Source organism: Talpa europaea (assembly GCF_964194135.1).
Source record: "Talpa europaea genome assembly, chromosome: 6".
Lineage (NCBI taxonomy): Eukaryota > Metazoa > Chordata > Mammalia > Eulipotyphla > Talpidae > Talpa > Talpa europaea.
In genome coordinates, this window is record NC_140072.1 from 29,573,178 (window position 1) to 29,598,401 (window position 25,224).

Genomic DNA, 25,224 nt, shown 5'->3' on the forward strand with positions numbered 1-25,224 from the left:
GCATGAAGAGGTATAGCTGTTGATTTCCCTATCAGCACTGCTTTTTCTGTTTCCTATAAGGTTTGGTGTTGTGTTTTCACTTTCATTAGTCTCAAGATTTTTTTTTTATCTTTTGATTGATTATTTTGGTTCTTAGATTTTTATTCTTTGACCATTTTTTCCTTTAAAGAGTATGTTATTTAATTTCTACATCTTGCAGATTTTACACTTTGCCTTATGGTATTAATCACACACTTGACAAGGAGCTAATTTCCAAAACATACAAAGTTCTTAAACAATCTGACATCAAAAAAACAGACAACCCAATCAAAAAATGACTAGGAAACCTAAACAGACATTTTTCTAAAGATGATATTCAGATGATATGTAGACACATGGAAAATTGTTGAATATCACTTATTATAAATAATGCATATTATTTGAAATGCAAATCAAAAACACTGAGATACTACCTCACTCTTGTGGAATGACCCATATCAAAAAAGAATGGAAACAATGAATGTTGAAAACAAATGTGGAACGCTCATCCACTTTTGGTGGGAATGTAAGGTGGTGCCGCCTCTATGGAAAACAGTATTTTTAAGTAAATAAAAACGGAAATCCCATATGGTCCAGCAATACCTGGGTTAGGTATATACCCAAAAAACATGAAAAATCAAATACAAAAAGACTTATGTATTCCCATGTTCATATAGCATCATTGTCCACAATTGTCAAGTTATGGAAACCTAAGTGCCCATTGATATATGATTGGATAAAGAAATTGTAGAATATGTACTCAATGGAATACTAAGCTAATACAAAAGATGAAATAGTGTCTTTTTGGTCAAAATGGATGGACTTGAAGTGATTATGCTAAGTGAAATAAGTCAGAAAGTGAAGAATATCACGTGGTTTCATTTATCTATGGAATGTAAATAATACAAAAAGCATATACTGGCAAAATAGAGCAAAAACAAATATTAGATTTAGTGAAAAATTTACTGGTTACAAGAGGGAACAGGGTATAGAGTACTGGCTTGGGCATTTTGGTGAAAGATGAGTGAAGCATGTGCACATATGGAAGAGTAAAAGTGTAGCCCTAAAGTTATATAGATATAAGTACCTGGAAAATTTAATAAAAACATTTGGGGGATATTTTAGATCTTTCTGCTACAGATATGCCTTAATTCCATTGTTCTCAGAGACCATACTCTATGTGTTTTAAATTTGTTAAGGTTTATTTTATGAGCAGAATACAGTCCATGTTGGTAAGAATGCTGTATGCTCTTTACAAGAATGTGCATTTGGCTATTTTTAGGTGGTGTGTTCTAAAAAAGTTAGGTTAAGTTGGTTGATTGTGTTGTTTACGATCAATGTTGTGTTTTACATTCTTAATGAATTTCAGTCTACTTATTTTGTTGACTAATAAGCGAAGAATGTTGAATTCTTGAACTATAATTGTGTATTTGTTTTACTTTTCCATTTTGTAAGTTTTGGTTTATATTTGTCCTTTTGTTTTTGATTTACTTAGTACAGTTCTTTATAGCTTTTATTCATCCATTGAACACAATTTCGCTTGTTCTTTCTACATCATTGAATTATTGTTTAAAATCACATAGAATAGTTAAAACTAGCAGGTATAATATGAGTACAAGAAGGTATACATAAATACTGGTAAATATTATCTTAAAGCAATGTACTCCTTTGTTGTCTACATATGACTAGTAGGTTTAGTTTATTTACAATTTAAAAATTATTTTTATATTACATAGAAATTCTGGGGTGTTCTAACATTCAAATTACAAGTGAATATCACCTCATAGGGAAGAAATATGTTTTAATTTGACTACTTGTGAAATATCTAATTTTAAATTTTATGTGTTTTATGTACTTTGACTTGAACAACTTTATTGCATTTCCTTCTCTTTTTAGGATTCTAATTCTCATATGGATTTAAGCAGTCAGGTAACTGATGATGATATTAATGAAATAATTCAAATAGATGGAACTGGTGATACATCTTCCAATGATGAAATAGGAAGTACAAGAAGTATAAATGAGAATGAATTTCTAGGCACTATTGATGCAGGATCTCTGAAAGTACTTGAAGAAGAAGCTGATAGTATATCAAATGAAGATTCAACTGTTAACAGTAGTGATAATGAAGATCCTCAGATAGACATTGTGGAAGAGGTGAGGCTCACTTTGGGCTGAGTTTTCTATATTAAATTTACAACATTTGTATTTAAATATACCTTGGAACCAAGAAGTATATCTATTGAGATTAACTCTGTTTTTAGTTTTTAAAGATTATTTGTACACAAGGATTTAAGCTTTTAAACTTAAATTATAATTTAAATCAGTATTAGAAATAGGCTGCTATATTTGTTGATCATAACTAGAGATCGTGGGAGGCTTAGGGGATGGGAGTGGAGATAGAGAAGGCAGCCAAGGTAGGAGTATATAGTATCTGCTGTAATTCCAATAAATGCAGTAAAATATTTGTGGAACATGGTAATAAAGAAGCCTGTAGTAGTATTAATTATCATTTAGGGTGACCTTATTCATGTACCAGGTACTCTACTAAGTATCACCTGCTTTATGTTATTTCATATACTCAGTGACCTTATTATGGGTCTTATTATTACCCTCATTGTATAGATGAGAAAACTGAGATATAGGGAAGTTATAGTAACTTGCTGAAGGTCAATCTTGTAATTATTAAGTGGCCAAACTGGAATTCAAACTTAGACTATTTGACTTTTGGTACAATAATGTTCTCCCTCTCCAAGTTTTATTATTTCTATATGTCTCCCTAACTTTAAAAAATTCAAAGCATCATGAAATCCCTTAATGTGACCATCTTTCATCTTTAGGACCCTTTAAATTCTGGAGATGATGTTAGTGAGCAGGATGTGCCAGACCTGTTTGACACAGATAATGTAATTGTCTGTCAGTATGACAAGGTACTATATTCATCTTTGGACTTTGGGTTTATTGATTGCATTTTATAGTGGAAAGGTATGTAAAATTATGGGAAATATGATAGTCACAGTTCATAGTTAATCTTGAGATAGTTAATTGTAATTATGTAAGTTATAATTATGTAAGTTTTGGGTCTAATACTGTACTGTGCAGTGTTAGTGACACCAAAAAAAGTAAGTCTTTATCTTATTAAGGTGGTGTTTCTGTACAGAATAATAGAATGGCATGGTAAGTAAATAAAAAAGTAAAATGTGACAGGTATATCAAATGCTAAAATATGTGACTTGTAAATCAAGTGCTGAGATGAGTGGCATGTAAATCAAACACTATGATATGTGGGACAGACAGTAAGTTTTAAATGCAAGGTATCATTTGTATTTGAATTCCCCACAAACCCTTTGTGGGTGATGTGCGGCTTTGAAATAGGTCTTGAGTGATTTGTAGGATATAGAAAAGTGTGTGTGTGGGGTAGGCATTTAGATTAGAATAGCCTGATAAAAGGCAGTGAAATGAAGGTATGTAGAATATACAAGGGACAGTGAAGAGACAATTCAGCCTTGAGTGAAGCATTTCCTTTTGGATATATTAGGAAATGAAGCTGGGTGCGAGACACAATTGGGAGCAGATTGAAAAATCCTGCATCCTGGCAGGAGAAATCCAAACTTGACTCGATGGATATTAGTGTTTCAAGAGTCATCCATGTCGTGACATATAACAGCTCTTCATTCCTTTTTATTGCTGAATATTAATCTCCATTGAATGGATGTACCATCTTTGTTTATTCACTCATCTTTTCCACTTTTTGACTTTATGAAGAGCGCTGCTGTAAACATTCATGTGCAAGTTTTGAAGTGTGAACATATGTTTTCATTTCTTGTATAGACGTAGAAGTGGAATTCCTGGGTCATATGGTAATTGTTTGAGGAACTACCAGACTGTTTTCCAAAGTGGCTGTACCATTTTTTACTCCCATCAGCAGCGTATGAGTGTTTATATTGCTCCACATTCTCACTAACACTTGTTATCTAGCCTTTTTGATTCTAGCCAATCTAATGTGTGTGAAGCAGTAACTGCAGTTTTGATTTGCATTTTCCCAACGACTAATGGATATTCATATCTTTGACATTTTTTTCAATAACAGTTTCAATATACTTGGGGGGAACAGAGGATAGATAGTATTTAAAATTGCTGTAAAAATAAATCCTTTTCTCTAAAAATAGTATTTTCTTCCCTATAACATTTTATACAGATTGAAAATCAAGCACAAGAAGGAGTAGACAATAGAAAAGGGAGTTCCTAGTTTGAAACTCATTTTAGTTTCTTATAAGCAAGGTACTGCCTTCTGTGAAAAAGGCACTAAATTATATATATATTCCATACAGTTACAAAGAATTTTCTAGGCTCTTATGGATATAGTATCCTTTATTGTACTATGTTATGGGGGATACGTTGTAATTAATTACTTAAGTGCTTTCTATTTTTCAAAGTCATTTCTCATATATCTTTTGCTTCTTACAATAGCCTTGCAGGGTAAGTGATTGTAGATGTATAATGTTGACAAATCTAGTTGCCTGAGAGTACATTTTTTTAATATTTTATTTTATATAATTCTTACATTGTTTTTCATTTTTGCACAATGTATGTATTTTCATTTTGGTTATATTCCCCGCACAATTCCCACCCCCCTTATTTTGGCCCTAATCCCTCCTCTTCTCTCCCTGCCCCCGTAGTGTGTCTCTGGTTTATAGTTACTTGTTGATCTTGATTTTTTTCTTTATTATAATTAGCCTTTTTCCTGGTCCCTTATTTAGGTTTTCTAAATTCCTGCTATGAGTGAGACCATCCAGTATTTTTCTTTTTCTTTCTGGCTTATTTCGCTGAGTGCGATCCCTTCCAACTCCATCCATGTTGCTGCAAATTGCATGAGCTTTTCTTTTTTGATTGCTGAGTAATATTCCATCGTGTATATGTACCACATCTTCTTGATCCAGTCATCTATTTTTGGGCATTTGGGTTGTTTCCATAGCTTAGCTATTATAAATAGTGCTGCTATAAACATAGGGGTGTAGGTACTCTTTGGAGTTGATGTTTCTGTGTCCTTTGGGTAAATACCTAGGAGTGGAATTGCTGGATCATATGGAAGCTCCATCTTTAGTAGGTTGAGGAATCTCCACACAACTTTCCATAGTGGTTGGACCAATTTGCAGTCCCACCAGCAGTGCAGAATTCCTTTTTCTTCACATCCTTGCCAACTTTTGTTATTGCTAGTTTTTTTAATATGTGCCTTCTCACTGGTGTAAGATGGTATCTCATTGTAGTTTTTTTTTTTAATAGACATGCATTTTTTTTTAATAGAGGCATGTTTTATTTATTTGTTTGTTTTGTTTATACATGCACTGGGTACAGTCAGAAGCGCGGGAGGGTGAGAGAATTCACCAGAGCCAGAGCGGGAAGCAGAGCAGGCAGAAGGACCGAAGTACACTGCTGAGGGGAGCAACGGGCGGCAGGAGAGGTCTGTGCGCCATGTGGGACCCTCCTCAGGTGGCCGGGGAGCAGCCGGGGATCGAACCGGCACTGCAGAGGCTGCGGGCAGCTTTGCAACCCAGCGCTCAACCGCTGCGGCACCGGGGAGGCCCTCATTGTAGTTTTGATTTGCATGTCCCTGATTACAAGTGATGTTGAACATTTTTTCATATGCCTGTTGGCCATTTGCATTTCCTCTTTAGAGAAGTTTCTTTGTAGCTTTTCTGCCCATTTTTTGACCAGATTATTTACTTTGTTTTTGTTGAGTCTCATCAGCTATTTGTAGATTTTTGTGATCAGCCCTTCATCATTAGTGTTGTGTGCAAAAATTTTCTCCCAGTCGGTGGGGTTTCTCTTTGTTTTGGTTATTGTTTCTTTTGCTGTACAAAAGCTCTTTAATTTGATGTAGTCCCAGTTGTTTATCGTTGCCTTCACTACCACTGCTTTGGGTGATGTGTCTGTAAAGATGTTTTTGAGGTGCATGTCATGTAGTGTTTCGCTTATATTTCCTTCTATATATTTTATGGTTTCAGGTCTTATGTCTAGTTCTTTAATCCATTTTGAGTTGGTTTTTGTGCATGGTGTGAGGTAGTGGTCAAGCTTCATTCTTTTGCATGTAGCGACCCAGTTTTCCCAGCACCATTTATTGAACAAACTTTCTTTGCTCCAATGCGTATTCTTTTCTCCTTTGTCAAAGATTAGTTGACTGTAAATCTGTGGTTTATTTCTGGATTTTCTATTCAATTCCATTGGTCCGTATGTCTGTTCTTGTTCCAATACCATGCAGTTTTGATGATTATGGCTTTGTAGTATAGTTTGAAATCTGGGAGTGTGATACCTCCATTCCCTTCTTTTTTTTTCAGGAAAGCTTTGGATATTTGGGGTTTTTGGTGGCTCCATATGAATTTCATCAATATTTGTTCTATTTCTTTGACGAATGTCATTGAAATTTTGATTGGAATAGCATTGAATCTGTAAATTCCTTTTGGTAGGATGGCCATTTTGATATTGTTAATTCTTCCAATCCATGAGCAGGGGATGTCTTTTTATTTCTTTGTGTCTTCTTCTATTTCTTTTAACAGTGTTTTATAGTTTTCTTTGTATAGGTCCTTTACCTCTTTTGTTAGTTTTATTCCCAAGTATTTGATTTTTTTTTTGTTTCAATAATAAAAGGGATGGTTTTCTTGATTTCTTCTTCTTCAAATTTATTGTTTGTGTATAGGAAGGCTACTGATTTTTGTGTGTTGATTTTGTATCCTGCCACTTTACTAAACTGATTGATTAGTTTAATTGGTTTTTCTGTGGAGTTTTTGGGGTTCTCTGTTATCATCTGTGAATAGTGATAGTTTGAGTTCTTCCTTGCCTATTTGGATTCCTTGTATGTCTTTCTCTTGTCTTATTTCTCTGGCTAGGACTTCCAGTATTATATTGAAAAGCAGTGGTGCGAGTGGACATCTTTGTCTTGTTCCAGATCTTAATGGAAATGCTTTCAGTTTTTCACCATTGAGAATGATATTGGCTATGGGCTTGTCATAGATGGCCTTTATGATGTTGAGGTATGTTCCTTGTATCCCGAGGATTTTAAGGACCTTTATCATAAATGGGTGCTGTACTTTGTTGAAAGCTTTCTCAACATCTGTTGCTATCATACGGTTTTTATATTTCTTTTTGTTGATGTGTTGGATTACATTGAATGATTTTCGGATGTTGAACCATCCTGTGTCCCTGGAATAAATCCTACTTGGTCATGGTGAATTTTCTTATGGATACATTGTTGGATTCTGATAGCTAAAATTTTATTGAAGATTTTTGCATCAGTATTCATTAGAGAGATTGGCCTGTAGTTTTCTCTTTTAGTGTTGTCCTTTTTCAATTTTGGTATTAGTGTAATGTTGGCTTCATAGAACATGTTTGGTATTATCCCTTCCTTCTCAATTTTTTGAAAGAGTTTGTGAAGGATAGGCACTAATTCGTTTCTGAATGTTTTTTTTTTAAATAATAAATTTTATTTTTATATTCCCCATACAATTGCAAACCCCCATTCTGACCCCAATCCCTCCCCTCCTCCTCCCCAGCCCCCCAAAAGTGTCTCTGGTTCATAGTTTTTTGTTGATTTTGATTTTCACTTTCTATTCATTTTCCTGGTCCCTTATTTAAGTATTCTAGATTCCTGCTATGAGTGAGACCATCTGGTATTTTTCTTTTTCTTTCTGGCTTATTTTGCTGAGCATGATCCCTTCCAGCTCCATCCATGTTGCTGCAAATTGCATGTGTTTATCTCTTTTGAATGCAGAGTAATATTCCATGGTATATATGTACCACATCTTCTTGATCCAGTCATCTATTTTTGGGCATTTGGGCTGTTTCCAAAGCTTAGCTATTGTAAATAGTGCTGCTATAAACATAAGGGTGCAGGTGTTTTTGGAATTGATGTTTCTGTGTCCTTTGAGTAAATACCTAGGAGTGGAATTGCTGGATCATATGGAAGCTCTATGTTTAGTAGGTCCAGAAATCTCCACACAGCTCTCCATAGTGGTTGGAACAGTTTGCACTCCCACCAACAGTGCAGAAGAGTTCCTTTTTCTCCACATCCTCGCCAACATTTGTTGTTGCAAGTTTTTTTAATATGTGCCATTCTCACTGGTGTAAGATGGTATCTCATGGTAGTTTTGATTTGCATTTCCCTGATTACAAGTGATGTTGAACATTTTTTCATATGCCTGTTGGCCATTCGCATTTCCTCTTCAGAGAAGTTTCTTTTTAGCTCTTCTGCCCAATTTTTGACTGGATTATTTTCTTTGTTGTTGTTGAGTCTCATCAGCTCTTTGCAGATTTTTGTGATCAGTCCTTTACCATTAGTGTTGTGTGCAAAAATGTTCTCCCAGTTGGTGGGGTTTCTCTTTGTTTTTGTTATTGTCTCTTTTGCTGTGCAGAAGCTCTTTAATTTGATCTAGTCCCAGCTGTTTATATTTGCCTTCACTATCACTGCTTTGGGTGATGTGTCTGTAAAGATGTCTTTGATGTGCATATCATGTAGTGTTTTGCCTATATTTCCTTCTATGTATTTTATGGTTTCAGGTCTTATGTCTAGTTCTTTAATCCATTTTGAGTTGATTTTTGTGTATGGTGTGAGGTAGCGGTCAAGCTTCATTCTTTTCCATGTAGCGACCCAGTTTTCCCAGCACCATTTATTGAACAAACTTTCTTTGCTCCAATGCATAGTCTTTGCTCCTTTGTCAAAGATTAGTTGACTGTAAATCTGTGGTTTATTTCTGGATTTTCTTTTTTTTTTTTCTTTTTTTTTTAACTTTTTTTTTTTAATAGAGGCATGTTTATTTATTTATTTATTTGTTTGTTTGTTTGTTTTGTTCATACATGCACTGGGTACAGTCAGAAGCGCAGGAGGGTGAGAGAATTCACCCGAGCCAGAGCGGGGAGCAGAGCAGGCAGAAGGACCGAAGTACACTGCTGAGGGGAGCAAAGTACACTGCTGAGGGGAACAGCGGGCGGCAGGAGAGGTCTGCGCACCATGTGGGACCCGCCTCCGGTGGCCAGGGAGCAGCCGGGGATCGAACCGGCGTCGCAGAGGCTGCAGGCAGCTTCGCAACCCAGCGCTCAACCACTGCGCCACCGGGGAGGCCCTATTTCTGGATTTACTATTCAATTCCATTGGTCTGTATGTCTGTTCTTGTTCCAATACCATGCAGTTTTGATGATTATGGCTTTGTAGTATAGTTTGAAGTCTGGGAGAGTGATGCCTCCATTCCCTTTTTTTTTTTTTTCAGGAGAGCTTTGGCTATTCGGGTTTTTTTGTGATTCCATATGAATTTCATCAATAATTGTTCTATTTCTTTGAAGAATGACATTGAAATTTTCATTGGAATAGCATTGAAATCTGTATATTGCTTTTGGTAGGATGGCCATTTTCATAATGTTTATTGTTCCAATCCATGAGCAGGGGATGTCTTTCCATTTCTTTGTGTCTTCTTCTATTTCTTTTAACAGTGTTTTATAGTTTTTTTTTGTATAGGTCCTTTACCTCTTTTGTTAGATTTATTCCCAAATATTTGATTTTTTTTGTTTTGATAATAAAAGGGATTTTTTTTTTTAATTCTTCTTCTTCAGATTTATGGTTTGTGTATAGGAAGGCTACTGACTTTTGCGTGTTGATTTTGTATCCTGCCACTTTACTGAACTGACTGATGAGTTGAATTAGTTTTTCTGTGGAGTTTTTGGGGTTCTCTATGTATATTATATCATCTGCAAATAGTGATAGTTTGACTTCTTTTCCTATTTGGATTCCTTGTATGTCTTTCTCTTGTCTTATTGCTCTGGCTAGGTCTTCCAGTATTATATTGAAAAGCAGTGGTGAGAGTGGACATCCTTGTCTTGTTCCAGATCTTAATGGAATTGCTTTCAGCTTTTCACCATTGAGAATGATACTGGATGTTGGCTTGTCATATATGGCCTTTATGATGTTGAGGTATGTTCCTTGTATCCCAAGAATTTCAAGGGCTTTTATCATGAATGGGTGTTGCACTTTGTCAGCATCTATTGATACTATCATATGGTTTTTATATTTCTTTTTGTTGATGTGTTGGATAACGTTGATTGATTTTTGGACGTTGAACCATCCTTGTGTCCCTGGAATGAATCCTACTTGGTCGTGGTGAATTATCTTACGGATACATTGTTGGATTCTGGTAGCTAAAATTTTATTGAGGATTTTTGCATCATTGTTCATTAGGGAGATTGGCCTGTAGTTTTCCTTTTTTGCGTTGTCCTTGTTCGGTTTTGGTATTAGTGTAATGTTGGCTTCATAGAATGTGTTTGGTATTGTCCCTTCCTTCTCAATTTTTTGGAAGAGTTTGTGAAGGATAGGCACTAATTCGTCTCTGAATGTTTGGTAGAATTCATTTGTAAATCCATCAGGTCCTGGGCTTTTGTTTTTGGGGAGGTTTTTGATTACCATTTCAATTTCGCTGCTTGTAATTGGTCTGTTTATGTGTTCTATTTCTTCTTTATCTAGCTTTGGGTGATTGTAGAGTTGTAGGAATTTGTCCATCTCCTCTAGATTGTTGAACTTGTTTCCACATAACTGTTCATAGTTGTTACTGATTATTCTTTTGATTTCTGCTGTGTCCTATGTGATTTCTCCTCTTTCATTTATGATCCTGTTTATTTGTGCTTTCTCCCTTTTTCCTTTGTGAGCCTGGCTAGGGGTTTGTCTATTTTATTGATTTTTTCAAAGAACCAGCTCTTGGTTTCATTGATCTTTTGGATTGTTTTTTTTAGTTTCAATTTCATTTATTTCTGCTTTGGTTTTTATTATTTTTTTCTTCTACTGGTTTTGGGGTTTTATTGTTGTTCTTTTTCTAGATCTTTGAGCTTCAAGATTAGGTTGTTTCTTTGAGTTCTTTCTTGTTTCTTGATGTGAGCTTCTATTGCTATATATTTTCCTCTTATTACTGATTTTGCTGCATCCCATACATTTAGGATATTGGTGTCCTCCTTGTCATTCAATTCAAAGAATTTTTTAATTTCTTCTTTGATCTCCTCTTTAGTCCAGTGGTCTTCCAGGAGTGTGGTTTTCAATCTCTTTGAGGTAGGAGGGTTGCTTGCCTTCTTTTTATAGTTTATTTCTAGTTTGATGCCTTCATGGTCAGAAAAGATGGTTGGTATGATTTCAATCTTGGTGTATCTGTTGATGTTTGTCTTGTGTCCCAGTATGTGATCGATCCTGGAGAATGATCCATGTGCGCTTGAGAAAAATGTGTACTCCATTTTTTGGGGGTTTAGTGTTCTATAGATGTCTGTTAAGCCCAAATGCTCTAGGTCCTTATTTAGAGCTTTAGTTTCTTTACTTATTTTTTGTCTTGTTGATCTATCCATTGTTGATAGTGGTGTGTTGAAGTCTCCCACTACGTATGTGTTTTCTCTGATATCTGTTTTCAGAGATGACAATAGTTGTCTGATATATTTTGGTCCTCCTTCGTTTGGTGAATATATGTTAATGAGTGTTATTTCTTCTTGAAGTATTGTCCCCTTGATCATAATGTAGTGACCATTGGGGTCTCTTTTTATCTTTTTTGAGTTTGATATCTGTTTTATCTGATTTAAGTATTGCTGTTCCTGCTTTCTTTTTTGGTCCATTTGCTTGTAGGATTGTTTTCCATCCTTTAACTTTGAGTCTATTTTTATCTTTTGTAGCTAAATGTTTTTCCTGGAGACAGCAAAAGGTTGGGTTTTGTTTATTAATCCAGGCTGCAACTCTGTGTCTTTTTATTAAAGAGTTTAGTCCATTTACATTTAGAGTTAATATTAATATGTTAGCATCTGTATTTGCCATTGTGTTTGTCTTTCCTTTGATTTTATTTATTTATTCTTTTAATAACTTTTTCTTGGCCTTCTTTCATTGTTATTCATCCCTCTGAGGTTCTGGCTTTAGGACTCCTTGTAGTATTTTTTGGAGTGGGGGTTTAGTCGTAATGAAATTCCAGAGTTTCTGTTTGTCTGGGAAGGTCCTTATTCTTTCTTCATAGAGGAAGGAGAGCTTTGCGGGATAGAGTATTCTTAGTTGGCATCTGTTTTCTTGGAGTCTGTTGACTATGTCCCTCCCGGCTCTCCTTGCCCATAGTGTTTCTTCGGAGAAGTCTGATGTCAGCCTGATTGGTTTTCCTTTGAATGTTATCTGTTTCTTCCCTCTTGTCAGCTTCATTTTCTTTCCTTGTCCTGGATTCTTGGGAGCTTTACTATTATGTGTCTTGCTGTATTTTTCCTTTGTCGTGGAAGTTCGGTGTTCTTCTTGCTTCTTGTATATCAATTTTCAGCTCCTCCTTCACATTTGGGAAGTTCTCTTCAGTTATCTCCTGGAATATTTTCTCTGTTCCTACATTTCTCTCCTCTCCTTCTGGAATTCCTATAACTCTTATATTTCCTTTCCTCATGGAGTCAGATAGTTCCCGAAGACTTTCTTCTGTCTTTTTCCTTCGTACTTCTCTTTCCTTTTCTGTTTTGGTTTTTTATTTCTGTCTTCAAGAGTACTTATTCATTCTTCCATTTCATCTATTCTGCTTTCATTGCTTTTCCCAGAGTTCTTTAGTTCCTCCATTAATTCTTTGATCTCCTGCGTTTCTTTTGCCTCCCCCTTTAGGGACTCAATTTCGTTCTTTTGGTCGTTGATTATTTTTCTCATATCATTGTTTTCCTTTATGAGTTCTGTCACTTTTTTAATCATGGCAATTTTAAATTCTCTTTCTGGAAGGCTCAGAAGTTCTTCCAAGTTACTATCGTTGCAATCTGAGGGATGGTTTTCTTTTTGTGGTGTGCTTTTTTCCTGAGGAGTTGCTAGGTTGCGTGTGGTTCTTCTACTCCCTACTGTCTGTTTTCTAATTTGCCGTATGAATTGGGACACTGTGTTGCTGGGACTGGCCAGCATCTTGGGTGAACTTCTCTGTTCCTCTCTGGCTCCTCCAGGAGCCATCTCTGGCTTCTGAGGGAGCTTTCTGCTGGTTTCAGGCAATCTTTACTGAAGAAATGTCCCTGTTCTAAAATGGTGATGCGGGACGCAGTCCCTGCACATCTGGTCTCAGGCACACTCTTCTGCACGCCTGGTCTGCCCCGGCCGTGGGTGCCCGCACCCGCTGTGGGCTCAGACTGCTGGTCGGAAGGGGCCTGGCGTGGGCTAACTACCCAGCTGGCCACTGGCTCCTCCGGGAGCCTTCTGCCCTTTTCAAGCAGTCTTTTCTGAAGAAATTTCCCTGCTCTATGGGGTGTTAGTGACTTTTTTTTCCTGGTCGCTAGTTGGCGCCAGAGATCTCTCCTATTGTCCTTGGGGGGGCTGCTTTTTCACCCCGTGGGACAGGGAACAGAGCAGGAATGGTAGGGTAAACCTCAATGGCTTTGGGGTGCTGTGTCTGCCTTGTGCCCCACTGTCGTGGAGAACCCACACCCCGAATTCCATGCCCCGGGTCTTAGTTCCAAAGCCCTCAGGTCCAGGACGCGGGCTATAGCACAATTCAGTGGCTGCAGGAATGGCGCCTTTTGTACCCCACTCCCGTGCCTGGGCGCCTGGTTCCTGATTCCTCAGTGAGGGACTTTCACCTCAGTGAGGGCCTCCGCGGGTCTCCCCGCAAGCCTAGGTCGCAGGTGCGGGGACCTGGGCAGCCGTGATCTGCGTTTGCTTTTCAAGCGTGCCGCTTTTCCGCGCAAGCTCACCGGCCAGCCCGGGGCGGTGTGCAGGTCTCCAGAGTCTCTGTTGTTCTCTAATGGCGCCTGGAGCCGATCGCTCAAGGCCGTGGCGAATCCTGCAGGGTTCTCCACAGCTCCGGTTCACGGGGTGTGGTGGCTGAAATAGTTCCTTTCCACTCCCAGTCCCACTTGATGCGTAGTTTGTTCTTGTTGGTCGTTTTAGTTTGTTTTTTTCCCTCCTTTCTGTTGGTTGGAGAGTGCCGACTTTGTGTGTGGGGGAGGGGAGCAGGGATCTGCGCTTTCCTCCCTTCTAGTCCTCTTTTATGGCAACTTTCTTCTTTGGGTAGTTTGCTGGAGTAGTCCGTTGATCTTCCGTGTCCCAGTTCTCACTGGGAACTGCCGCTTTTCCGCCCTATTAGCTTTTTTTAAATGGGAGATCTTACTCGAAGTGTCTCCTTGCCGCCATGTTCGGGACAGGTGATCCGTTTTTGAATGTTTGGTAGAATTCATTTGTAAATCCATCTGGTCCTGGGCTTTTGTTTTTGGGGAGGGTTTTGATTACCATTTCAATTTCATTGCTTGTAATTGGTCTGTTTAGGTGTTCCTTTTCTTCTTTATCTAGCTTTGAGTGATTGTAGGGTTTTAGGAATATTTCCATCTCTTCTAGATTGTTGAGCTTGTTTGCATGTAACTGTTCATAGTAGTTTCTGATTATTCTTTTGATTTCTGCTGTGTTTGTTGTGATTTCTCTTCTTTCATTTGTCATCCTATTTATTTGTGCTTTCCCCCATTTTTCCTTTGAGAGCCTGGCTAGTGTTTTGTCTATTTTATTTATTTTTTTCAAAGAACCAATTTTTGGTTTCATTGATCTTTTGGATTTTTTTTTTTTAGTTTTGATTTCTTATATTTCTGCTTTGATTTTTATTATTTCTTTTCTTCTACTAGTTTTGGGTTTTTTTGTTGTTCTTTTTCTAGTTCTTTGAGCTGTGAGATTCAGTTGTTTCTTTGAGTTCTTTCTTGTTCCTTGATGTGAGCCTGTATTGCTATATATTTTCCTCTTATTATTGCTTTTTCTGCGTCTCATACATTTAGGAAATTGGTGTCCTCCTTGTCATTCAACTCAAAGTATTTTTTAATTTCTTCTTTGATCTCCTCACTAGTCCAGTGGTCTTCCAGTCGTGTGGATTTCAATCTCCATGAATTAGGAGAGTTCCTTGCCTTCTTTTTATGGTTTATTTCTAGTTTGATACCTTCATGGTTAGAGAAGATGGTTGGTATGATTTCAATCTTGGTGTATCTGTTGATGTTTGTCTTGTGTCCCAGTATGTGATCGATCCTGGAGAATGATTTGTGTGTGCTTGAGAAAAATGTGTACTCAGATTTTTTTGGGTTTAGTGTTCTATAGATGTCTGTTAAGCCCATGAGGTCTAGAACCTTATTTAGAGTTTTAATGTCCTTACTTATTTTTTGTTTCATTGATCTATCCATTTTTGATAGTGGTGTGTTGAAGTCTCCTCTACGTACGTGTTTTCTCTGATGTCTGTTTTCAGAGATGACAACAGTTGTCTGATATGTTTTGGTGCTCCTTCATTTGGTGAGTATATGTTAATGATTGTTATTTCTTCTTGAAGTATTGTCCCCTTGATCATAATGTAGTGACCCTCTGGGTCTCTTTTTGTCTTTTTGAGTTTGATATCTGTTTTATCTGATATAAGTATAGCTGTTCCTGCCTTCTTTTTTTGGTCCATTTGCTTGTAGGATTGTTTTCCATCCTTTTAGTTTCAGACTATTTTTATCTTTTGTAGTTAAGTGAGTTTTCCTGCAGATAGCAAAAGGTTGGGTTTTGTTTCTTAATCCAGGCTGCAACTCTGTGTCTTTTTATTGAAGAGTTTAGTCCATTTACATTTTGAGTTCATATTGATATGTTAGTGTCTGTATTTCCATTTTGTTTGTCTTTTCTCTGGTTTTATTTAATTTAATTTTTAAAAAAATTTTTTCTCTTGTTTCATTCTTATTCATCCCTCTGTTGGTTCTGGCTTTAGGACTCCTTGTAGTATTTTTTGGAGTGGGGGTTTAGTGGTAATGAAATTCCGGAGTTTCTGTTTGTCTGGGAAAGTCCTTATTCTTTCTTTATAGGGGAAGAAAAGCTTTGTGGGATAGCGTATTCTTGATTGGCATTTGTTGTCTTGGAGTCTGTTGACTATGTCCCTCCACTCTTTCCTTGCCTGTAGTGTTTCTTTGGAGAAGTCTGATGTCAGCCTGATTGATTTTCCTTTATATGTTACCTGTATCTTCCTTCTTGTCAGCTTCATTATTTTTTCCTTGTCTTGGATTCTTGGGAGCTTTACTATTATGTGTCTGCTGTATTTTTCCTTTCATTCTGGAAGTTTGGTGTTCTTCTTCTTGTATGCCTATTTTCAGCTCCTTCTTCATGTTTGGTAAGTTCTCTTCAAAAATTTCCTTGAATATTTCCTCTGTTCCTATATCTCTCTCTCCTTTCCTTCTGGGATTCCTATAACTCTTATATTTCTTTTCCTCATAGAGCCAGATAGATCCTGAAGTCTTTCTTCATTCTTTTTCATTTGTACTTTTCTTTCCTTTTCTGTTTTGGTTCTTTTTATTTCTGTGTCTTCAAGAGTACTTATTTGTTCTTCCATTTCATCTATTCTGCTTTCACTGCTTTTCCCAGAGCTCTTTAGCACCTCCATTAATCCTTTGATCTCTTGCATTTCTTTCACTTCCGTCTTTAGGGACTCAATTTCATTTTTCTGATCATTGATCATTTTTCCCATATAATTTTTGACTTCTTTCAGTTTTTTAATCATGGCAATTTTAAATTCTCCTTCTGGAAGGCTCAGAAGTTCTTCCAAGTCACTGTTGTTGCAATATGGTGGGTGATATTCTTTTTGTGGTGTGTCTTTTCCCTGAGGACTTGCTTGGTTGCTTGTAGTTTTTCTTCTCCTGCTGCTCATTTTCTAATTTGTCCTATGCATTGGGACACTGTGTCGCTGGTACTGGCTGGCATCTTTTTGGTGTGCTTTTTCAGGGATGTCGGAAACTGATGGTCCAATTGAGTCAAATACTGTTATGCCAGAAGTCCAGTGGGGCAGTGCAACTATGAATATGTTAATGGTCGCTGTCACAAAATATCTCTTCCTTCTTTATTTGTTTAATCCAAAGATGTGTCTTGAGGTTCCACAGACTGCCCTGGAGGTGGGGTGGCTGGATTGCCTGCTGGACTCCAAATTGCTGGATCCCCCTCTGAGCTCTGATTCCCTGCCAGGCAGAGCCTGGCTTGTGGGGGCCTTCAGCTCACCTCTGGCTGTGGGGGCAGCCCTTTCCCAGTTCCACATGGTCTGGGTGGGTTCTGGAGGCAAAGATCCCTATTCTAAAATGGCCAGTCAAAAGGGCACTTCCCTGTGCCTGCAGTTTGCCTCGGTGGTAGCTGGATCCCCCTCTGGGCTCCAACTGGAGGTGTCCAGAAGCTCACTTCTGGCTGTGGGGGCAGCCCTTTCCCAGTTCCAAGCAGTCTCAGTGGTGCCAGACACAAAGGCAAAGATCCTGATTCTAAAATGGCGAATCAGGACTGAGGTACTTTTTTTTTTTTTTTTTTTTTTTAATTTACACAAGCACTGGGTATAGTCAGAAGTGCTGGAGGGTGAGAGAATTCACCAGAGCCAGAGTGGGGAGCAGAACAGGCAGACAGACGGAGGACACTGCTGAGGGGAGCAGTGGGCGGCAGGAGAGGTCTGCGCGCCATGTGGGACCCTCGCTGGTGGCGGGGGATTGAACTGGCGCTGCAGAGACTGCGGGCAGCTTCGCAACCCAGCACTCAACCACTGCGCCACTAGGGGAGGCCCCCTGAGAGTACTTTTTAATTAGTGAATATTTTAATGGAAACCAGGCCACTGAGGAGTCATTGAAAAGTTTTTAAAAGGGGGTAATGAAATTAAAACATAGCTATAAAATCAAAATGAATTTTTATGAAAGTGTATCTCCCCAGATCTGGATATTGGTTGACTTGTTTCAATAGTATGAATGTAAGGACTTTTCAGTCATCTTTTAAGAGTTTTACTGCTCAATGTGTTTTGAAGGTCAGTAGCATCAGTTCCCCTGGGAAAGTGTTACCAAGGAAAAATTTTGAGACTTACCCAAGTACTGGATCAGAATATGCATTTTAGCATGATTTGCATGCTCATAAACTTTTCGAGGCTCTGTTTTGTTTGTTGTTTCTTTTAGCACAATTTTTGGGGGCTTTGATTAACATAATATTTTAACCTTTAAAATAAGTTAGCAATTTGGAAAAACTTTGAAAATATTAAGCTGTGTAACGAAAAAGGACTACATGAAGGTCACTGGTCAACATACTGGGTGTGAATTAGTTACAGGGTGTGGACATGTGGACATGTTATTTCAGATGCCCACAGAATGACTAATACAAAGCATAAAGTAATAAGGATATTAATCCATAAGGATAAGGACTAATGGTGAAATGAAATGTTTTACTATAGGTGGGAGTATTCTATGATATACATAGGATACTATATAGTGGGATGTAAAACTATTTAAATATGCTGCATCGTCATTTAACAGTCAGTTCAGCATGCTTTTGCTTGTGGCTGACCTTGTCCCTTAAATGTTGGTACAGTGAGTAATTGCTAATTCTGTATCTCTCCGTATATATCTCCCTGTTTAATGACTATTTACACAAGGCATTTCATATGTTTGCAGTTATAGCTATTAAATAAATCCTCAGAAGTGGAAATATTGGGTCAAAGGGCAAATGTAATTTGTTAGATATTGCCAAAATGTCCTCTTGGGGGATATTTCAATATATCTTGCCATTGTAATGTTTGAAGGTCTTGTCAATATCATGCTTTATTGTGACTTTTTTTCATAATGAAACCTGCTTCATAAGGAAACATTACTTATTCCTTATTCCTTTGCTGGGATCCATGCATACCTCTCCTCCAGAACTTTGGCACCTCTGATGCCTTTGCCTGGAATACTCTTAAGTTAATATCTTCCTAGCTTTATCCCTCACCTTCAAGTTTTTGCTCAAACATTACCCCATAAGTCAGGCCCATCCTAGCCCTCATGTTTAAAAGTCAGCCATGTCTCTGTTATGATCATCTTTTTTCCTGCTGTTATTCATAGAATATAATATTCTGTATAATTTATGGATTTATTGTATCTTTGTTTCTCTCATCCTTACTAAAATGTTAATTCTTTAAAGACAGAAATTGTTTTTCCTTTTTAAAATAAGTTAATATGTAATTTTCTCTTCTTTTAAACTGACTTATCTCCAGTGCCAAAAACAATATCTGATGTGTAGGAACTCAAATATTTGCTGAGTGAATGAATTAACTGTCTTGAGGAGGTCTTATTTTAAAGAACTCCAATTTAGAGTTAGGATAGTCCCATGTGATGTGCAAAGTAATTTAAGTTATCATTTAACTTGTAAAATTAATTAATTTAGCCTGTTTTTCTCCCTCTAGATTCATCGAAGCAAGAACAAATGGAAATTCTATTTGAAAGATGGTGTTATGTGTTTTGGAGGGAGAGACTATGTGTTTGCAAAAGCCATTGGTGATGCAGAGTGGTAAAGTTTATAAGCACAATACATTGTAAACATCAGTGGGACTATAGTACATATTGTGAAACTTATTTTTATTTTGCGTATAGTCCAGCACAGAGCTGCTCACATTTTTATTTCACTGTATGGAATTTAATAAAATTATATCAGATGCAGATACAAATATAAAATTTTGTATATTTTTTTTCCTAAGAAATATTTAAGCCTTTTTAATTAAGTAATGCCAATTTTGGTATATAGTTCAAGACATGAAAGAAGTAAAGATGTAGTTGTCAATTTTTATACAAAGATATCACCCACACCATCATGTGTAGTAGGCGCAGCCAATCTAATCCTGCTGCCTTTAAGAGGTAAACTTAGAAGTTGTGATGACAAGAAACTCCCTGGGGAGGCTGATGTTGATAAATTTCTGTATGACCATTTAATAAAATGTGATATAAACATTAAGACATTTTCAAATAAGCTGTAATGGGGAGGTGGTGTTGGTATGTGATTAGATAAAACTTCAAATATAATATCCATTATGTTTACAAAAACATACATGTAATGCATTAAGAAAGAGACTTCTGTGACTTGTACTCATTTTATTTTAGACATGTAATTTTAAAAGTATTTCTGAATTGTGAGATTATGGTGATTCTTTGTGTTACTATATCTGTATTTTTAGCCTTTTTTTAAATAAATTTTATTTTTATATTCCCCATACAATTGCAACCCCCTTATTTTGACCCCAATCCCTCCCCTCCCCGCCCCTCATCCCCCATAGAGTGTCTCTGGTTCATAGTTTTTTGTTGATTTTGATTTTCACTTTCTTATAGTTATTCATTTTCCTGGTCCCTTATTTAAGTTTTCTAGATTCCTGCTATGAGTGAGACCATCTGGTATTTTTCTTTTTCTTTCTGGCTTATTTCGCTGAGCATGATCCCTTCCAGCTCCATCCATGTTGCTGCAAATTGCAAGTGTTTATCTTTTTTGAATGCTGACTAATATTTCATGGTGTATATGTAGCACATCTTCTTGATCCAGTCATCTATTTTTGGGCATTTGGGTTGTTTCCAAAGCTTAGCTATTGTAAACAGTGCTGCTATAAACATAGGGGTGCAGGTGTTCTTTGGAGTTGATGTTTCTGTGTCCTTTGGGTAAATACCTAGGAGTGGAATTGCTGGATCATATGGAAGCTCTATGTTTAGTAGGTCCAGCAATCTCCATACAGCTCTCCATAGTGGTTAGACCAGTTTGCACTCCCACCAGCAGTGCGGGAGAGTTCCTTTTTCTCCACATCCTCGCCAACAATGTTGTTGCTAGTTCTTTTAATATGTGCCATTCTCACTGGTGTGAGATGGTATCTCATGGTAGTTTTGACTTGCATTTCCCTGATTACAAGTGATGTTGAACATTTTTTCATATGCCTGTTGGCCATTTGCATTTCCTCTTCAGAGAAGTTTCTTTTTAGCTCTTTGGCCCATTTGTTTGCAGGATTATTTTTTTGTTGTTGTTGAGTCTCATCAGCTCTTTGCAGATTTTTGTGATCAGTCCTTTATCATTAGTGTTGTGTGCAAAAATGTTCTCCCAGTGGGTGGGGTTTCTCTTTGTTTTTGTTATTGTTTCTTTTGCTGTGCAGAAGCTCTTTAATTTGATGTAGTCCCAGCTGTTTATCTTTGCCTTCACTATCACTGCTTTGGGTGCTGTGTCTGTAAAGATGTCTTTGATGTGCATATCATGTAGTATTTCGCCTATATTTCCTTCTATGTATTTTATGGTTTCAGGTCTTATGTCTAGTTCTTTAATCCATTTTGAGTTGATTTTTGTGTATGGTGTGAGGTAGTGGTCAAGCTTCATTCTTTTGCATGTAGTGACCCAGTTTTCCCAGCACCATTTATTGAACAAACTTTCTTTGCTCCAATGCGTATTCTTTGCTCCTTTGTCTAAGATTAGTTGACCATAAATCTGTGGGTTGATTTCTGAATTTTCTATTTGATTCCATTGGTCAGTGTGTCTGTTCTTGTTCCAATGCCATGCAGTTTTGATGATTATGGCTTTGTAGTATAGTTTGAAATCTGGGAGTGTGATACCTCCATTCCCTTTTTTTTTTTTTTTTCAGGAGAGCTTTGGCTATTCGGGGTTTTTGGTGATTCCATATGAATTTCATCAATAATTGTTCTATTTCTTTGAAGAATGACATTGAAATTTTGATTGGAATAGCATTGAATCTGTATATTGCTTTTGGTAGGATGGCCATTTTCATAATGTTTATTGTTCCAATCCATGAGCAGGGGATGTCTTTCCATTTCTTTGTGTCTTCTATTTCTTTTAACAGTGTTTTATAGTTTTCTTTGTATAGGTCCTTTACCTCTTTTGTTAGATTTATTCCCAAGTATTTGAATTTTTTTGTTTTGATAATAAAAGGGATTTTTTTTTTTTTGATTTCTACTTCTTCAGATTTATTGCTTGTGTATAGGAAGGCTACTGACTTTTGCATGTTGATTTTGTATCCTGCCACTTTACTGAACTGATTGATGAGTTGAATTAGTTTTTCTGTGGAGTTTTTGGGGTTCTTTATATATATTATCATATCATCTGCAAATAGTGATAGTTTGCCTTCTTCTTTTCCTATTTGGATTCCTTGTATGTCTTTCTCTTGTCTTATTGCTCTGGCTAGGTCTTCCAGTATTATATTGAAAAGCAGTGGTGAGAGTGGACATCCTTGTCTTGTTCCAGATCTTAATGGAATTGCTTTCAGCTTTTCACCATTGAGAATTATACTGGATGTTGGCTTGTCATATATGGCCTTTATGATGTTGAGGTATGTTCCTTGTATCCCAAGAATTTCAAGGGCTTTTATCATGAATGGGTGTTGCACTATGTCAGCATCTATTGATATTATCATATGGTTTTTATATTTCTTTTTGTTGATGTGTTGGATAACGTTGATTGATTTTTGGACGTTGAACCATCCTTGTGTCCCTGGAATGAATCCTACTTGGTCGTGGTGAATTATCTTACGGATACATTGTTGGATTCTTGTAGCTAAAATTTTATTGAGGATTTTTGCATCATTGTTCATTAGGGGGATTGGCCTGTAGTTTTCCTTTTTTGCGTTGTCCTTGTTCGGTTTTGGTATTAGTGTAATGTTGGCTTCATAGAATGTGTTTGGTATTGTCCCTTCCTTCTCAATTTTTGGAAGAGTTTGTGAAGGATAGGTACTAATTCGTCTCTGAATGTTTGGTAGAATTCATTTGTAAATCCATCAGGTCCTGGGCTTTTGTTTTTGGGGAGGTTTTTGATTACCATTTCAATTTCGCTGCTTGTAATTGGTCTGTTTAGGTGTTCTATTTCTTCTTTATCTAGCTTTGGGTGATTGTAGAGTTGTAGGAATTTGTCCATCTCCTCTAGATTGTTGAACTTGTTTCCACATAACTGTTCATAGTTGTTACTGATTATTCTTTTGATTTCTGCTGTGTCCTATGTGATTTCTCCTCTTTCATTTATGATCCTGTTTATTTGTGCTTTCTCCCTTTTTCCTTTGTGAGCCTGGCTAGGGGTTTGTCTATTTTATTGATTTTTTCAAAGAACCAGCTCTTGGTTTCATTGATCTTTTGGATTGTTTTTTTAGTTTCAATTTCATTTATTTCTGCTTTGGTTTTTATTATTTTTTTCTTCTACTGGTTTTGGGGTTTTATTGTTGTTCTTTTTCTAGATCTTTGAGCTTCGAGATTAGGTTGTTTCTTTGAGTTCTTTCTTGTTTCTTGATGTGAGCTTCTATTGCTATATATTTTCCTCTTATTACTGATTTTGCTGCATCCCATACATTTAGGATATTGGTGTCCTCCTTGTCATTCAACTCAAAGTATTTTTTAATTTCTTCTTTGATCTCCTCATTAGTCCAGTGGTCTTCTAGTAGTGTGGTTTTCAATCTCCATGAGGTAGGAGGGTTGCTTGCCTTCTTTTTATAGTTTATTTCCAGTTTGATGCCTTCCTGGTCAGAAAAGATGGTTGGTATGATTTCAATCTTGGTGTATCTGTTGATGTTTGTCTTGTGTCCCAGTATGTGATCGATCCTGGAGAATGATTTGTGTGTGCTTGAGAAAAATGTGTACTCCGTTTTTTTTTGGGTTTAGTGTTCTATAGATGTCTGTTAAGCCCAAGCACTTTAGATCCTTATTTAGAGTTTTAGTGTCTTTTCTTATTTTTTATCTCATTGATCTATCCATTGTTGATATGGTGTGTTGAAATCTCCCACTATGTATGTGTTTTCTCTGATGTCTGTTTTCAGAGATGACAATAGTTGTCTGATATATTTTGGTGCTCCTTTGTTTGGTGAATATATGTTAATGAGTATTATTTCTTCTTGAAGTATTGTCCCCTTGATCATAATGTAGGGACCGTTGGGGTCTCTTTTTATCTTTTTGAGTTTGAAATCTGTTTTATCTGATATAAGTATAGCTGTTCCTGCTTTCTTTTTGGTCCTTTTGCTTGTAGGATTGTTTTCCATCCTTTAACTTTGAGTCTATTTTTATCTTTTGTAGCTAAATGTGTTTCCTGGAGACAGCAAAAGGTTGGGTTTTGTTTCTTAATCCAGGCTGCAACTCTGTGTCTTTTTATTGAAGTGTTTAGTCCATTTACATTTAGATTTAATATTGATATGTTAGCATCTGTATTTGCCATTGTGTTTGTCTTTCCTTTGATTTTATTTATTTATTCTTTTAATAACTTTTTTTTGGCTTTCTTTCGTTGTTATTCGTCCCTCTGAGGTTCTGGCTTTAGGACTCCTTGTAGTATTTTTTGGAGTGGGGGTTTAGTCGTAATGAAATTCCAGAGTTTCTGTTTGTCTGGGAAGGTCCTTATTCTTTCTTCATAGAGGAAGGAGAGCTTTGCGGGATAGAGTATTCTTGGTTGGCATCTGTTTTCTTGGAGTCTGTTGACTATGTCCCTCCCGTCTCTCCTTGCCCATAGTGTTTCTTTGGAGAAGTCTGATGTCAGCCTGATTGGTTTTCCTTTGAATGTTATCTGTTTCTTCCCTCTTGTCAGCTTCATTATTTTTTCCTTGTCCTGGATTCTTCGGAGCTTTACTATTTTGTGTCTTGCTGTATTTTTCCTTTTGTCGTGGAAGTTTGGTGTTCTTGCTTCTTGTATATCAGTTTTTTGCTCCTTCTTCACGTTTGGGAAGTTCTATTCAATTATCTCTTTGAATATTTTCTCTGTTCTTACATCTCTCTCCTCTCCTTCTGGTATTCCTATAACTCTTATATTTCCTTTCCTCATGGAGTCAGATAGTTCCCGAAGTCTTTCTTCTGTCTTTTTCCTTCGTACTTCTCTTTCCTTTTCTGTTTTGGTTCTTTTTATTTCTGTGTCTTCAAAAGTACTTATTTGTTCCTCCATTTCATCTATTCTGCTTTCATTGCTTTTCCCAGAGTTCTTTAGTGCCTCCATTAATTATTTGATCTCTTGCATTTCTTTTACTTCCCTCTTTAGGGACTCAATTTCATTCTTCTGATCATTGATTAATTTCCCCTTATCATTGTTTTCCTTTATGACCCTGTCAGTTTTTTAATCATGGCAATTTTAAATTCTCTTTCTGGAAGGCTTAGAAGTTCTTCCAAGTTACTGTCGTTGCAATCTGGGGGATGGTTTTCTTTTTGTGGTGTGCTTTTTTCCTGAGGAGTTGCTAGGTTGCGTGTGGTTCTACTCCCTACTGTCTGTTTTCTAATTTGCTCTATGCATTGGGACATTGTGTTGCTGGGACCCGCCGGCATCTTGGGTGAACTTTTCCGCTTCCCTCTGGCTCCACCGGGAGCCATCTGTCGGTTTCAAGCAGTCTTTACTGAAGAAAGGTCCCTGTTCTAAAATTCTGATGCGGGGACACGCTCCCCTGCGCGCCTGGTCTGCCCCAGCAGTGGGTTCCTGCTCCCCCTCTGGGCTGGGACTGCAGGCCAGTAGGGGCCTGGCAT

The 25,224-nt window shown here is 37.1% G+C and overlaps 1 protein-coding gene across 2 annotated transcripts in view; it reads left to right on the top strand.

Annotated features, from left to right (window-relative positions):
* Positions 1-19,286, top strand: part of GTF2A1L (general transcription factor IIA subunit 1 like) — a gene marked incomplete at both ends in the record, with an annotated part of 42,982 nt that extends 23,696 nt beyond the window's left edge. For both annotated transcript variants that reach the window (XM_084235111.1, XM_084235112.1), the window contains 3 exons: positions 1,915-2,175; positions 2,859-2,948; positions 19,179-19,286. In XM_084235111.1, coding sequence (XP_084091237.1) covers positions 1,915-2,175; positions 2,859-2,948; positions 19,179-19,286 — 459 coding nt within the window. The remainder of the gene's footprint in view (positions 1-1,914; positions 2,176-2,858; positions 2,949-19,178) is intronic.
* Between the last annotated feature and the right edge of the window lie 5,938 nt (positions 19,287-25,224).